This window comes from Macaca fascicularis, chromosome 2 (assembly GCF_037993035.2).
Source record: "Macaca fascicularis isolate 582-1 chromosome 2, T2T-MFA8v1.1".
In the NCBI taxonomy this organism is placed as follows: Eukaryota; Metazoa; Chordata; class Mammalia; order Primates; family Cercopithecidae; genus Macaca; species Macaca fascicularis.
The window spans coordinates 181,292,262-181,307,991 of record NC_088376.1 but is presented as its reverse complement, the minus strand read 5'-3'; the positions used below and the strand labels follow the sequence as shown (position 1 = coordinate 181,307,991).

Below are 15,730 nucleotides of genomic sequence, written 5' to 3'. Positions count from 1 at the left end.
TCAGCCTCCTAGGAAGCTGGAATTACAGGCATGTGTCACCACGCCCAGCTACTTTTGTATTTTCAGTAGAGACAGGGTTTCTCCATGTTGTTTAAGCTGGTCTCGAACTCCTGACCTCAGGTGATCCACCCACCTCAGCCTCCTGAAGTGTTGGGATTACAGGTGTGAGCCACCGCACCTGGCCAGGTCCTCCCCTTCTTATACCTGTGAGGCAGCAGAAGCAAGATTTCCCCTATCTGTAGATCATTAATAGTTTCTGTGGCTTGGAGCTGGGATCCCTGCAGAATGGAGTCTTCTGGATCCTAGTACATGATCAGTGGAATGAGAGCTTTAGGGGAGGTAAGGAACTAGGATATGGGAAGGAGGGAGTGGAATTGGGATGGTGAGAGTTGAGATGACTTTATTCTCTCTACTATGCTTAATTTCACTTTTTCCTCTCAGTACATACACACATGTATTATGGACTCAACACATACATTCTCCGTCACCTTTTTTTGTTCTTCTCTACTACAGACAGTAGTTATTTCAGGAGTTTCCTGATGGGAGGATGGGTGGTAGATTACAGAGTGTGTCTCCCTTCTCTGTCTCTCTGCTGTTTTGCATAGTTTCTGAGTAAAGCAGGGGGCCGTGAGGAATAGCAGCCAAGAGCTAGATAGTGGTGGTGCTGGTGTAGGGTGAGGGACATATGTCAGGTCTAGTTTGCCTACCAGAAAGGGTGGCTTTTTTTTTTTCCTGCTATTAATGTTGCTCTGAGAATAAACCTTATTTTGTTTCAAACTGTGACTAGTTCTAGATCTGGAATATGGGTTTACTTGGATAATCCTCTCTACAGTTGTTGACTTTTTCTATTGGAGTAGTACTGGCAACATTTTCATGTCTGAGAGGCAGCATGGTGATGTGGGCAGAGATAAAGGGTTTGGTGTAAAGAGAGACCCACAAAGAGGTGAGACCTGGTTACGAGAGACAGGGGAAAGCTTCACTTTTTTCTCTGCTATCTATTAACTGTGTGGCCTTGTCAAGTTCCTTAGGGCTTTTCTGAGCCTAAGTTTCGTCATCTGTAAAATGTGAATAGTAGTACTACCTAGCTTTCATGGATGTTAGGATTAAGGATGATGTATAGAACATAGGACTGGTCATATAGTAGGTGCTTAATAAATGGTATTATTTTATAAGGATAGAGACTAAAGGTTGAAGAGTTTGTTGAAACTAAAGAGAGTGTTAAAGGAGGTAGAAAATATTTGTTGATTGGATAAATAATGATAAAAAAGTCTGTGTTTCTATACCGTGGAAATGGTTTTATTCCAAGTGACTTTTTTTTTTTTTTTTTTTTGAGACGGAGTCTAGCTCTGTTGCCCAGGCTGGAGTGCAGTGGCCGGATCTCAGCTCACTGCAAGCCCCGCCTCCCGGGTTCACGCCATTCTCCTGCCTCAGCCTCCCGAGTAGCTGGGAGTACAGGCGCCCGCCACCTCGCCCGGCTAGTTTTTTTTGTATTTTAGTAGAGACGGGGTTTCACCGTGTTAGCCAGGATGGTCTCGATCTCCTGAACTCGTGATCCGCCCGTCTCGGCCTCCCAAAGTGCTGGGATTACAGGCTTGAGCCACCGCGCCCGGCCTATTCCAAGTGACTTTAAAGTGAATTTGAATTGGCCGGGCACGGTGGCTCAAGCCTGTAATCCCAGCACTTTGGGAGGCTGAGACGGGCGGATCACGAGGTCAGGAGATCGAGACCATCCTGGCTAACACGGTGAAACCCCGTCTCTACTAAAAAATACAAAAAACACTAGCTGGGCGAGGTGGCGGGCACCTGTAGTCCCAGCTACTCCGGAGGCTGAGGCAGGAGAATGGCGTAAACCCGGGAGGCGGAGCTTGCAGTGAGCTGAGATCCGGCCACTGCACTGCAACCTGGGCGACAGAGCAAGACTCTGTCTCAAAAAAAAAAAAAAAAAGTGAATTTAATTATTTTTTGAGCTTTCTCCATAATGCTTTGCAAACATTTAATTTCAGAGACTTCAGGAGATAGGGAAGAATGGGCTCCCACCTGGGGTAGCCTCTCTCTCTGGGGTCGTCCAGCACTAAAGAAGTGTTGGCGGGTGGCTGGCAAGATGGCTGAATAGCAACAGCTCTGGTCTGCAGCTCCCAGCAAGATCAGCGCAGAAGGCGGGTGATTTATACATTTCCAACTGAGGTACCAGCTCATCTCATTGGGACTGGCTAGACAGTGGTGCAGCCCATAGAGGGTGAGCAGAAGCAGGGTGTGGCGTTGCATCACCTGGGAAGCACAAGGGGTCAGGGAACTCCTGCCCCTAGCCAGGGGAATCTGTGAGGGACTGTGCTGGGAGGAACAGTGTACTCTGGCCCAGATGCTAGGCTTTTCCCATGGTCTTTGCAGCCCCGCACACCAGGTGCCTGTGCCGCTGGGGCCCTGGGTTTCAAGCACAAAAGTGGGCGGCTGTTGGGCAGAGACCAAGCTAGCCCTACGAGTTTTTTTTTCATACCCCACTGGTGCCTGGAACACCAGTGAGAAAGAACCATTCACTCCTCTGGAAAGGGGGCTGAAGCTAGGGAACCAAGTGGTCTAGTGCAGCGGATCCCACCCCCACAGAGCCCAGCAAGCTAAGATACACAGGGATGAAATTCTTGCTGCCAGTATAGCAGTCTGAAGTCGGCTGGGATGCTTGAGCTTGCCGGGGGAGGGGCATGTGTCTTTACTGAGGCTTGAATAGGTGGTTTTCCCCTCACAGTGTAAACAAAACCTCCTGCAAATTCAAACTGGGCAGAGCCCACCGCAGCTCAGCAAAGCTGCTGTAGCTGGACTGCCTCTTTAGATTCCTCCTCTCTGGGCAGAACATCTCTGAAAGAAATGCAGTAGGCCCAGTCAGGGGCTTATAGAGAAAACTCCCCATCTCCCAGGGACAGAGCACCTGGGGGAAGGGGCAGCTGTGGGCATAGCTTCAGCAGGCTTAAACATTCCTGCCTCCTGGCTCTGAAGAGAGCAGTGGATCTCCCAGCACAGCACTTCAGCTCTGCTAAGGGACAGATTGCCACCTCAAGTGGGTCCCTGATCCCCGTGCCTCCTGACTGGGAGACATCTCCCAGCAAAGGTTGACAGACACCTCATATTGGAGAGCTCCGACTGGCATTTGGTGGGTGCCCCTCTAGGATGAAGCTTCCAGAGGAAGGAACAGGCAGCAGTCTTTGCTGTTCTGCAGGCTCCGCTGGTGATAGCCAGGAAAACAGGGTCTGGAGTGGATGTCCAGCAAACTCCAGTAGACCTGCAGCAGAGGGGCATGACTATTAGAAGGAAAACTAACAAACAGAAAGGAATAGCATCAGCATCAACGAAAAGGAAGTCCCCACAAAAACCCCATCTGAAGGTCACCAACATCAAAGACCAGTGGTAGATAAATCCACGAAGATGAGGAAAAACCAGCGCAAAAAGGCTGAAAATTCAAAAAACCAGAATGCTGCTTCTCCCCCAAAGGATCACAACTCCTTGCCAGCAAAAGAACAAAACTGGATGGAGAATGAGTTTCACGAATTGACAGAAGTAGGCTTCAGAAGGTGGGTAATAACAAACTCTGCCAAGCTAAAGGAGCATGTTCTAACCCAATGCAAGGAAGCTAAGAACCTTGAAAAAAGGTTAGAGGAATTGCTAACTAGAATAACCAGTTTAGAGAAGAACATAAATGACCTGATGGAGCTGCAAAACACAGCACGAGAACTTTGTGAAGCATACACAAGTATCATTAGTTGAATTGGTCAAGAGGAAGAAAGGATATCAGAGATTGAAGATCAACTTAATGAAATAAAGCATGAAGACAAGATGAGAGAAAAAAGAATGAAAAGGAACGAACAAAGCCTCCAAGAAATATGGGATTATATGAAAAGACCAAACTTACATTTGATTGGTGTATCTGAAAGTGACAGGGAGAATGGAGCCAAGTTAGAAAACATTCTTCAGGATATTATCCAGGAGAACGTCCCCAACCTAGCAAGACAGGTCAACATTCACATTCAGGAAATACAGAGAACACCACAAAGATACTCCTTGAGAAGAGCAACCCCAAGACACATAATCGTCAGATTTGCCAAGGTTGAAATGAAGGAAAAAATGTTAAGAACCAGTGAGTAAAGTCGGGTTATAAAGGGAAGCCCATCAGACTTAACAGCATATCTCTCTGCAGAAACCCCACAAGCCAGAAGAGAGTGGGGGCCAATATTCAACATTCTTGGAAGAATTTTCAACCCAGAATTTCATATCCAGCCAAACTAAGCTTCATAAGTGAAGGAGAAATAAAATCCTTTATAGCAAGCAAATGCTGCGAGATTTTGTTACCACCAGGCCTGCCTTACAAGAGACTCTGAAGGAAGCACTAAACATGGAAAGGAAAAACCGGTACCAGCCACTGCAAAAACATACCAAATTGTAAAGACCATGAACACTACGAAGAAACTGCATCAACGAATGGGCAAAATAACCAGCGAATATCATAGTGACAGGATCAAATTCACACACAACAATATTAACCTTAAATGTAAATGGGCTACTAGCCCCAATTAAAAGACACAGACTGGCAAATTGGATAAAGAATCAAGAATCATTGGTGTGCTGCACTCAGGAGACGCATCTCACGTGTAAAGACACACATAGATTCAAAGAGATGGAGGAATATTTACCAAACAAATGGAAAGCAAAAAAAAAAAAAAAAAAAAAAAAAAAAAAAAAGCAGGGGTTACAATCCTAGTCTCTGATAAAACCGACTTTAAACCAACAAGTATCAAAAAGACAAGAGCATTACATAATGGTAAAGGGATCAATGGAACAAGAAGAGTTAACTATCCTAAATTTATTTGCACCCAATACAGGAGCACCCAGATTCATAAAGCAAGTTCTTGGATACCTACAAAGAGACTTAGACTCCCACACCAAAATAGTGGGAAGCTTTAACACCCCACTGTCAAAATTAGATCAATAAGACAGAAAATTAACAAAGATATTTAGGACTTGAACTCAGCTCTGGACCAAGCAGACCTAATAGATATCTACAGAACTCTCCACACCAAATCAATAGAATATACATTCTTCTCAACACCACATCACACTTACTCTAAAATTGACTGCATAATTGGAAATAAAACACTCTTCAGCAAATGCAAAAGAACAGAAATCATAACAGTCTCTCAGACCACAGTGCAATCAAATTAGAACTCAAGATTAAGAAACTCACTCAAAACCTCACAACTACATGGAAACTGAACAACCTGCTCCTGAATACTACTGGGTACATAATGAAATTAAGGCAGAAATAAGTTTTTTGAAACCAATGAGAACAAAGACACAACATCCCAGAATCTCTGGTACACATTTAAAGCAGTGTGTAGAGGGAAATTTATAGCACCAAATGCCCACAGGAGAAAGCAGGGAAGATATAAAATCAACACTGTAACATCACAATTAAAAGAACTAGAGAAGGAAGAGCAAACAAATTCAAAGCTAGCAGAAAGCAAAAAATAACAAAGATCAGAGCAGAACTGAAGGAGATAGAGACACGAAAAATCCTTCAAAAAAATCAATGAATTCAGCAACTGGTTTTTTGAAAAGATCAACAAAATAGACTGCTAGCAAGACTAATAAGAGAGAAGAATCAAATAGACATAATAAAAAATGATAAAGAGCATATCACCATTGATCCCACAGAAATACAAACTACCATCAGAGAATAAACACCTCTACACAAATAAACTAGAAAATCTAGAAGAAATCGATACATTCCTGGACACATAGACCCTCCCAAGACTAAACCAGGAAGAAGTCAGAGCCCTGAATAGACGAATAACAAGTTCTGATATTGAGGCAATAATTAATAGCCTACCAACCAAAAAAAGCGTAGGACCAGATGGATTCACAGCTGAGTTCTACCAGAGGTACAAAGAGGAGCTGGTACTATTCCTTTTGAAACTATTCCAAACAATAGAAAAGGAGAGACTCCTCCCTAACTCATTTATGAGGCCAGCAACATCCTGATACTAAAACCTGGCAGAGACACACACAAAAAAGAAAATTTCAGACCAGTATCCCTGATGAATATTAACGCAGAAGTCCTCAATAAAATACTGACTGACCAAATCCAGCAGCACATGAAAAAGCTTATCCACCATGATTAAGTTGGCTTCATCCCTGAGATGCAAGGCTGGTTCAACATAACGCAAATCAATAAATGTAATCCATCACATAAACAACCAGTGACAAAAACCACATGATTATCTCAATAGTTGAAGAAAAGTCTGTCGATAAAATTCAACACCCCTGGCGGGGCACAGTGGCTCACGCCTGTAATCCTAGCACTTTGGGAGGCCGAGGTGGGTGGATCATGAGGTCAGGAGTTAAAGACCAGCCTGGCCAAAATGGTGAAACGCCATCTCTACTAAAAATGTAAAAATTAGCCAGACGTAGTGGTGGGCACTTGTAATCCCAGCTACTCAGGAGGCTGAGGCAGAGAATTGCTTGAACCCGGGAAGTGGAGGTTGCAGTGAGCTGAGATCAAGCCACTGCACTCCAGCCTGAGCGACAGAGCAAGACTCCATCTAAAAAAAAATTCAACGCCCTTTCATGCTAAAAACTCTCAATAAACTAGGTAGTGATTGAACGTATCTCAAAATAATAAGAGCTATTTATGACAGACCCACAGCCAATATCATGCTGAATGGGCAAAAGCTGGAAACATTCCCTTTGAAAACTGTCACAAGACAAGGATGCCCTCTCTTACCACTCGATTCAGCATAGTATTGGAAGTTTTGGCCAAGGCAATCAGGCAAGAGAAACAAATAAAGGGTATTCAGATAGGAAGAGAGGAAGTCAAATTGTGTTTGCAGATGACATGATTGTATATTTGGAAAACCCCATCGTTCCAGCCCAAAATCTCCTTGAGCTGATAAGCAACTTCAGCAAAGTCTCAGGATACAAAATCAATGTGCAAATATCATAAGCATTCCCATACACCAATAATAGACAAACAGAGAGCCAAATCATGAGTGAACTTCCATTCACAATTGCTACAAAGAGAATAAAATACCTAGGAATACAACTTACAAGGGATGTGAAGGACTTCTTCAAGGAGAACTACAAACCAGTGCTCAAGGAAATAAGAGAGGACACAAACAAATGGAAAAACATTCCATGCTCATGGATAGGAGGAATCAATATTGTGAAAATGGCCGTACTGCCCAAAGTAATATATAGATTCAGTGCTATCCCCATGAAGCTACCATTGACTATTTATTTTTTTGAGATGGAGTTTCACTCTTGTTGCCCAGGCTGGAGTGCAATGGCACAATCTTGGCTCACTACAACCTCCACCTCCTGGGTTCAAGTGATTCTCCTGCCTCAGCCTCCCTAGTAGCTGGGATTACAGGCATGCGCAACTACGCCTGGCTAATTTTGTATTTTTAGTAGAGATGGGGTTTCTCCATGTTGGTCAGGCTGGTCTGGAACTCCCAACCTCATGTGATCTGCCCGCCTCGACCTCCCAGAGTGCTGGGATTATAGGCATGAGCCACCATGCCTGGCCGGAGTTTTCAGTTTTTTAAGTCTGCCCATCTTGGATGTTATTTGCTAAGAACCCCCAGGTTAAAGTTCTCCATTTTGAAATGTATCCTAGATTCTTTGATAATGTCCTGTAGCGAGATCTTGATTTGAGTGTATGTGTCACCCAAAAGAGTAATTTGAGCAGTAACCAAACCTTGTGGTGCTTTGGCTGAGCCGTTTCTCAGAGTTAAGCACACCTGTGGAGAGACGAGCATCTTCGTGTGGCACCTCAGTGTTTGGAGTTCTTTCCGAATGTGTTTAGATCTGTTTTACTATTGACAGGACCTTGCACAAAGCTATAACTCTATTGCTTAGTTGGAGATCTTATGGGAGCAAAACCTTGGAGAAAGTTAATATTCCTTTTTAAAATTATTTAAGTTGAAATTCCTAGTGCTAGATATTTTTCGTCTTAATTTTTAGAGATAGGGTCTCGCATTGTTGTCTAGGCTGGAGTGCAGCGACAAGATCACAGCTTACTGCAGCCTCAACCTCCCAGGCTCAAACGATTCTTCTGCTTCAGCCTCCCGAGTAGCTGGGAATACAGATGCTGCCATCAAAAAAACATTAGCGGCCGGGCGCGGTGGCTCAAGCCTGTAATCCCAGCACTTTGGGAGGCCGAGGCGGGCGGATCACAAGGTCAGGAGATCGAGACCACAGTGAAACCCCGTCTCTACTAAAAATACAAAAAATTAGCCGGGCGTGGTGGCGGGCGCCTGTAGTCCCAGCTACTCAGGAGGCTGAGGCAGGAGAATGGCGGGAACCCGGGAGGCGGAGCTTGCAGTGAGCCGAGATCGCGCCACTGCACTCCAGCCTGGGCAACAGCGTGAGACTCCGTCTCAAAAAACAAAACAAAACAAAAAAAACAAAAAAAAAAACAACATTAGCCTAATTTTTAAAACTTTTTTGTAGAGATGGGTTCTTGCTATGTTGCCCAGTCAGGTCTGGAACTCCTGGGCTCATCGGATCATCCTGCCTCAGCCTCCCAAAGTGCAGGGATTACAGATACAAGCCACTACACCTAGCCAATATTCTTTTTTAAAAGGGATATTTCAAATACATAGGAAGTTAGAATAACATAATGAACATCAGTGTACCCACCGTGCAGCTTCAACAATTGTCAATATTTTACCGGTCTTGTTTCATTCCACGTTTTTTGTTGGAGTATTTTTAAAGCAAATATCAGATATCCTTTTATTCAGTACTCCTTTTTTTTTTGGAGACAGAGTTTCGCTCTTGTCGCCCAGGCTGGAGTGCAGTGGTGCTGTCTCGGCTCACTGCAACCTCTGCCTCCTTGCTTCAAGCAATTCTCCTGCCTCTGCCTCCCTAGTAGCTGGGATTACATTTTTTTTTTTTTTTTTTAAGACACATAGCAGGTTGTTTTAAGTTCCCTTTCTTAATAGTTGTTGCTTCTTGTTTTAAGTAAACAGTACCTTCACTTTCAAGAGTGGAGTCATCATCCAGTGACTTGAAATTAATATGTTAGAGGCCAGGCATTGGTGGCTTATGCCTGTAATCTTAGTGCCTGGGAAGGTCAATGCAGGAGGATCACTTGAAGTCAGCAGTTCAAGACCAGACTGGGCAACATAGTGAGGTCCCATCTCTAAAAAAATAAAAATAAAAAATGAAAAAATTAGCTGGGTATGGTGGTGCATACCTGTAGTTTCAGCTACTTGGGAGGCTGAGGTGGGAGGATTGAGTGAGCCCAACAGTTTGAGGCTGCAGTGAACCATGATAGTGCCATTGCATTCCAGCCTGGGTGGCAGAGAGACCTTGTCTCAAAAAAAAAGAAGATTAATATATTAGAGCTGAATGAGTCTTAATTTTGTTTTTTGTTTTTTAATTGAAAATGGTATTTTAATTGACAGGGAGGTTTTTTTTTTTTAATTTTGTTTTTTTCCTAGGATTTAATATAATTTGTGTAGGGATATCTTTATTGATGAACTCATGTGAAGCAAAGTGGAAAAACATCTTATAGCAGTTGATGATCTACAGTTTGTGTTTTTTTTCCCCACAAATACTTAAACTGGAATATTCAAGCTCGAGCCCTTAGTCTAGTCTCTTAGTTTCGCTTTTCTGTCTTCCCACGGTACAGATCATCTATAACTTAGAAATATTGCTTGCTGGGAAATACTAAAGTTGGTGATTGTCTTCTACTCTGGACCTATTTTTGTACAACCTTTCAACAAGCCATTTGTTTGGCAGGAGAATGTATGGAAACTTAGAGCGGATTTCACGAAGATTCTAAATGATTTTGATTTAGTCCACAGGGATGTTTCCATGGAAGGAATGCTTCTCTTTTTTTTTTTTTTTTTTTGAGATGGAGTCTCGCTCTGTCACCCAGGCTGTAGTGCAGTGGCCCGATCTCGGCTCACTGCAAGCTCCACCTCCCGGGTTCACGCCATTCTCCTGCCTCAGCCTCCTGAGTAACTGGGACTACAGGTGCCCGCAACCACACCCAGCTAATTTTTTTGTATTTTTAGTAGAGACGGGGTTTCACTGTGTTAGTCAGGATGGTCTCAATCTCTTGACCTTGTGATCCATCCACCTCATCCTCCCGAAGTGCTGGGATTATAGGTGTGAGCCACCGCGCCCGACCCATGGAAGGAATACTTATAATTATTTTTATTAAATAAACTGAACTTTTTTTTTTTTTTTTTTTTTTTTTTTAAAGAAAACAGAGTCTTGCTTTGTTGTCCAGGCTGGCTTCAAACTCCTGGGCTCAAGCAATCCTCCACCGGCCCTACAAAGTGCTGGGATTACAAGTGTAAGCCACCACACCCGGCCCTTGCTTCATCTTATACCTTCACTCACTCTCTCTTCTATACTATTTTGAAGCCAATCTCAGATTAGATATCATTTCACCTGTTAGTATTTCAGTATATGTCTCTAAAAGAGAAGAACTCTTTTTTTTTTTTTTTTTTTTTTTGAGACGGAGTCTCGCGCTGTCACCCAGGCTGGAGTGCAGTGGCCGGATCTCAGCTCACTGCAAGCTCCGCCTCCCGGGTTCACGCCATTCTCCTGCCTCAGCCTCCCGAGTAGCTGGGACTACAGGCGCCCGCCACCTCGCCCGGCTAGTTTTTTGTATTTTTTAGTAGAGACGGGGTTTCACCGTGTTAACCAGGATGGTCTCGATCTCCCGACCTCGTGATCCGCCCGTCTCGGCCTCCCAAAGTGCTGGGATTACAGGCTTGAGCCACCGCGCCCGGCCAAGAGAAGAACTCTTAAGGAAACAACCACAATGCTATTATCACATCAAAAAAAATTTAACAAAGTGCCCTAATATCAGATATTCAGTGCTTACATTTTCAGTCCTTATAAATGAATTTCGTAGTTTAGAAACAGAATTCAAATAAGGCCTTATGTCACAATTGGTTGATATATTTCTTAAGTTTCTTTCTTCTCTGTTTAGCATCTTAAAGCAGCAATATATTATTATGGCATGCTCTGTAGGTTGGCTGTGCTGACTGAGTGGTTCTTCCTTGGGGCCTCCTGGGCTTGCACTCAGATCACAGATGGGGCTAGAGTCATCTGAAGGCTTAACTTGGCTAGATGTCCAAGATGACTCTCTTGAATCTCTCAATCTATCTGTCTCTCTTCTCTTTTATTTTCCTTGCTTTCTTTTCTCTCGCTCTCCCTTTTCTTTTTTTCTTTTGGTTGTAGTTGAAGAAGTCAGAGTATTTGTCCTATAGAGTTTCCCATTATCTGCTCATTTTGCCAGCTATATCTGTGTGTCCTTTGACATGTTCCTCTCTCCTGTATTTTCTGTAAATTGGATATGGATGTTTGCTCAGATTCAGGTTTTTTTTTTTTTTTTTTTTTGAGGGGAGGACTATAAGGTTGGTGCAAAAGTGATTGGAGTTTTTACTTAGTGGGTTCTGTTGGGAGGCATACAGGGTTAGTTTTCTCTTGTGTTATTAGTAGCTATTAATGATCAATGCCTAAATCTGCTAATTCATTAAGGGTTGCAAAATGGTGACATTCTATCATTCTTTTTTTTATTAGTTGGAATACTATGAAGTAACTATCTGGTTACGCATTGGCATAGTTTGTGTAGGAAAGATAGAATTAATAAAGAGTTGGTGGTTCACTAGTATCCTCTAACTGTGACCAGTTCACTTTTGTTTGTTTTTTTGTCTTTTTGGTTTTTTTTAGAGATGAGGGTCTTGCTACGTTGCCCAGGCTAGAGTGCAGTGACTGTTGACAGGTATGATTATAGAGCACTATAGCCTCAGACACCTGACCTCAAGTGATCCTCCCACCCCAACCTCCTGAGTAGCTGAGATTATACATGCCACCATGCCCGGCTAGTTGTTTTTTTCTTTTAACTGTCATTATGAACTAATGGATTTAAATGCAGTGCATCTATTTAGGCATTTCAGTGTGACAGAGTGAATGGAGAGAATACTCATTGCTTCCTTGAAAATGATTTAAAAATATTTGGGACCATTAGTCCAAGCTCAATGGAAGTGCCCCTAAGCAAGAAAAAGGGTTTAAAACATTGTTAGAATGAGGAATATGAGTCAGAATGGTAGATTAAAAAAAAATCGAGTGAATTTTATTTATGAAAAACATCCAGTGGTGTTATAAAGGTAAGTTAAGAAGGAAGATCATTGTTGCCTGACAATGTATATTGACTATTCTCGTGCCCTCTCCTCTTCTTTATGTTCCTCAATTCCAGCTTGAAAGCTGAATGGCTCTATAGTCAAGGCAAAGGGAGAGCATATCGGCCTGGCCAGCACATCCAGCTTGTCCAATATCTGGCTACAGTCTGCCCCCTCACTTCTACACTAGGTCTTCAAACTGCAGAGGATGCCAAACTAGAGAAGATTCTGAGCAAACAGAGGTGAACACGTTTATTTCTAACAACTGATGAATTCACAAGTTAAAATATCTCTGAGTCTTTGCTATGGTGATAGTAAGCCTGAGGCAAGTGCTGTGGTCCACATTTCTGGACACTCAGTCCCCTTGTCACTGCAGCAATTTCTGTAGGGAAGCTGAATCGTGCACTGCAAACAGCCAAACAATCTGGCATGGGGGGAATACAGGGTTTTTATGTTTGTTTTTTGTTTTAAAGACAGAGTCTTGGTCTCTTGGTCTGTGAGTAAAGCAGCGCAAAGATAGGTCACTGCAGCTGCAACTACACGTACATGCAACCGTGCTTGGCTAATTTTTTGTAGAGATGAGGTCTCACTTTGTTCCTCAGGCTGATTTTAAACTCTTGGCTTCAAGCAGTTCTCCTGCTTCAGCTTCCTAAAGTGCTAGGATTACAGGTATGAGCTACTATACCAGGAAACGGGATGGGATTTTTAAAAAATATATTTGTTCTTTTTTTTTTTTTCTTAAGACATAGTGTCGCTCTGTTGCCCAGGCTGGAGTGCTGTGGTGTGATCTCGGCTCACTGCAACCTCCACCTCCCGGTTCAAACGATTATTGTGTCTCAGCCTTCTTAATAGCTGGGATTACAGGCATGTGCCATCACACCTAGCTAATTTTTTATTTTTAGTAGAGGTGGTTTTTCGCCAGGTTAGCCAGGCTGGTCTTGGACTCCTAATCTCAGGTGATCTGCCCGCCTTGGCCTCCCAAAGTGCTGGGATTACAGTCATGAGCTACTGTGTCTGCCCTTGGCCCGCCCCGCCCGCCCGCTTTTTTTTTTTTTTGAGGCAGGGGCTCACTTTGTCACCCAGGTTGGAGTGCAGTGGTGGTCTCAGTTCCCTGCATCCTCAGTCTCAGCTCCCTGCATCCTCAGTCTCCTGGGCTCAATTGATCCTCCCTCTTCAGACCCCCAAGTAGCTGGGACTATAGGCATGCACTACCATGCCCTGGCTCATTTTTTATATTTTTTATAGAGATGGGGTTTCATCATGTTGCCCAGGCTGATCTTGAACTCCTGAGCTCCAGTGATTCACCTGCCTTGGCCTCCCAAAGTGCTGAGATTACAGGTGCGCGCCACCATGCCCGACCTACTTGTTCCTTAATGTAGGTGTTTCTTGTGGGTTTTTGGATACTTAAGAGGTGTATCTGCCTTCAAAGGTACAGTGAAAAAAAGAGAAAAAGTATTGCCAGAAGCATTTTTTTTTTTTTTTTTTGAGACAGAGTCTCACTCTGTCGCCCAGGCTGGAGTGCAGTGGCCGGATCTCAGCTCACTGCAAGCTCCGCCTCCCGGGTTTATGCCATTCTCCTGCCTCAGCCTCCCGAGTAGCTGGGACTACAGGCGCCCGCCACCTCGCCCGGCTAGTTTTTTGTATTTTTTAGTAGAGACGGAGTTTCATCATGTTAGCCAGGATGGTCTCGATCTCCTGACCTCGTGATCCACCGGTCTCGGCCTCCCAAAGTGCTGGGATTACAGGCTTGAGCCACCGCGCCCGGCCAGAAGCATTTAATATTTACTTTCTTTATCAGAGATCCTGCATTTAAATGTTTTTGTATGTGTATATGTGTGCATAGGAGGGTATCTGTCTTTGCAATTACAAAATAAGTTTCTTAACCTTCTCTATGCAGTGCTTTCAAATGAGGATTTATAATTTGGCAGTAATTAAAAGTACCTACTTTGAGAACTTGTAAACTTCTGCCTTTTTGACATTGTTACTTAGGAAGCAGAAAATCTTTCTTTTTTTGGTTTGTGTTAAATCAGAACAGATGTTAATTGATTTTTAGGTTTCACCAGAGGCAGTTGATGAACCAAAGCCAAAATGAAGAGTTGTCTCCTCTTGTTCCTGTTGAAACAAGGGCATCCCTTATTCCTGAGCATTCAAGCCCTGTTCAAGATTGCCAGATATCCCAGGAAAGTGGTAAGAAATTAATTTATCTCTGATCCCTTTTCTCCAAGTTGTTTAATTTTCCTGGCATCATAAAGCAGAAAAAGGTGCATATTTTCATAATTTTTTGTTAGTTTGCTAACTTCAGTAATCATTTAGATCTTATACATATCTATGTATATACACACCTATATATGTATGTATATTATAGCTGCTATATTTCTAATTTTAAGAAACATTTCAAGGACTGCTACCTTTTGTATAGACCTGATGCTTTGATGAATATTCTAATTATCACAAGAATTCATTTTCTTAAAAATGTTTGGTTTGATGTTTTAGGCATATTGGAAGAAATCACTGGGGATTTTTTCGCATTTTACTCTATTTCAAGGAATAGATTTCATTAAAGGGACATAACTAAAATGTAAATATTTAGTGGTTTAAATGATACTCTGTTGATTCTTCTAGAACCCGTCATTCAAGTCAATTCTTGGGTTGGGATAAGCAGTAATGATGATCAGTTATTTGCGGTTAAGAATAATTTTCCAGCCTCTGTACATACTACAAGATATTCTCGAAATGATCTGCACCTGGAAGACATACAGACAGATGAGGACAAGTTAAACTGTAGTCTTCTCTCTTCAGAGTCTACTTTTATGCCAGTTGCATCAGGACTATCGCCACTATCGCCTACAGTTGAGCTGAGACTGCAGGGCATTAACTTGGGCCTAGAAGATGATGGTGTTGCAGATGAGTCTGTGAAAGGGCTGGAAAGCCAGGTGTTGGATAAGGAAGAGGAAAAGCCTTTATGGGCTGCAAATGAGAATTCTGTTCCAATGATGAGAAGTGAAATCAATACAGAGGTAAATGAGAAAGCTGGACTATTACCTTGTTCTGAGCCAACAATAATCAGCGCTATCTTGAAGGATGATAACCACAGTCTTACATTTTTTCCTGAGTCAGCTGGACAGAAACAACCAGACATAAAGAAACCAGAAAATACACAACCAGAAAATAAAGAAACCATATCTCAAGCAACTTCAGAGAAAGTTCCCATGATTTTAACCCAGAGATCTGTTGTTTTGGGACAAGACAAAGTTGCCCTTCAGAAATTAAATGATGCAGCCACCAAGCTTCAGGCCTGTTGGCGGGGATTTTATGCCAGGAACTACAACCCTCAAGCCAAAGATGTGCGTTACGAAATCCGGCTACGCAGAATGCAAGAGCACATTGTCTGCTTAACTGATGAAATAAGGAGGTGGGTCAGAAGTCCTTTCGATGTACTGTTTTGCTGGTTTGAGGGTGTTAGATTCTTACAGTTGATTCAGAACACTGTGCGTCTGTGATTATAACACTTTTCATACCATGTAGCCACTGTTGGTTTGGTTGTC

General features: G+C 42.9%; 1 protein-coding gene across 2 annotated transcripts in view; it reads left to right on the top strand.

Annotated features, from left to right (window-relative positions):
* CEP97 (centrosomal protein 97) overlaps nt 1–15,730 on the top strand; it is a 37,683-nt gene that overhangs the window by 9,240 nt on the left and 12,713 nt on the right. The window contains exons 7-9 of one of the 2 annotated variants that reach the window (XM_005548261.4): nt 12,263–12,427; nt 14,239–14,372; nt 14,985–15,597. In XM_005548261.4, the coding sequence (XP_005548318.2) occupies nt 12,263–12,427; nt 14,239–14,372; nt 14,985–15,597 (912 nt within the window). Of the gene's footprint in view, nt 1–12,262; nt 12,428–14,238; nt 14,373–14,807; nt 15,598–15,730 lie in introns of both variants that reach the window. The other variant, XM_005548260.4, reaches the window with a different exon arrangement.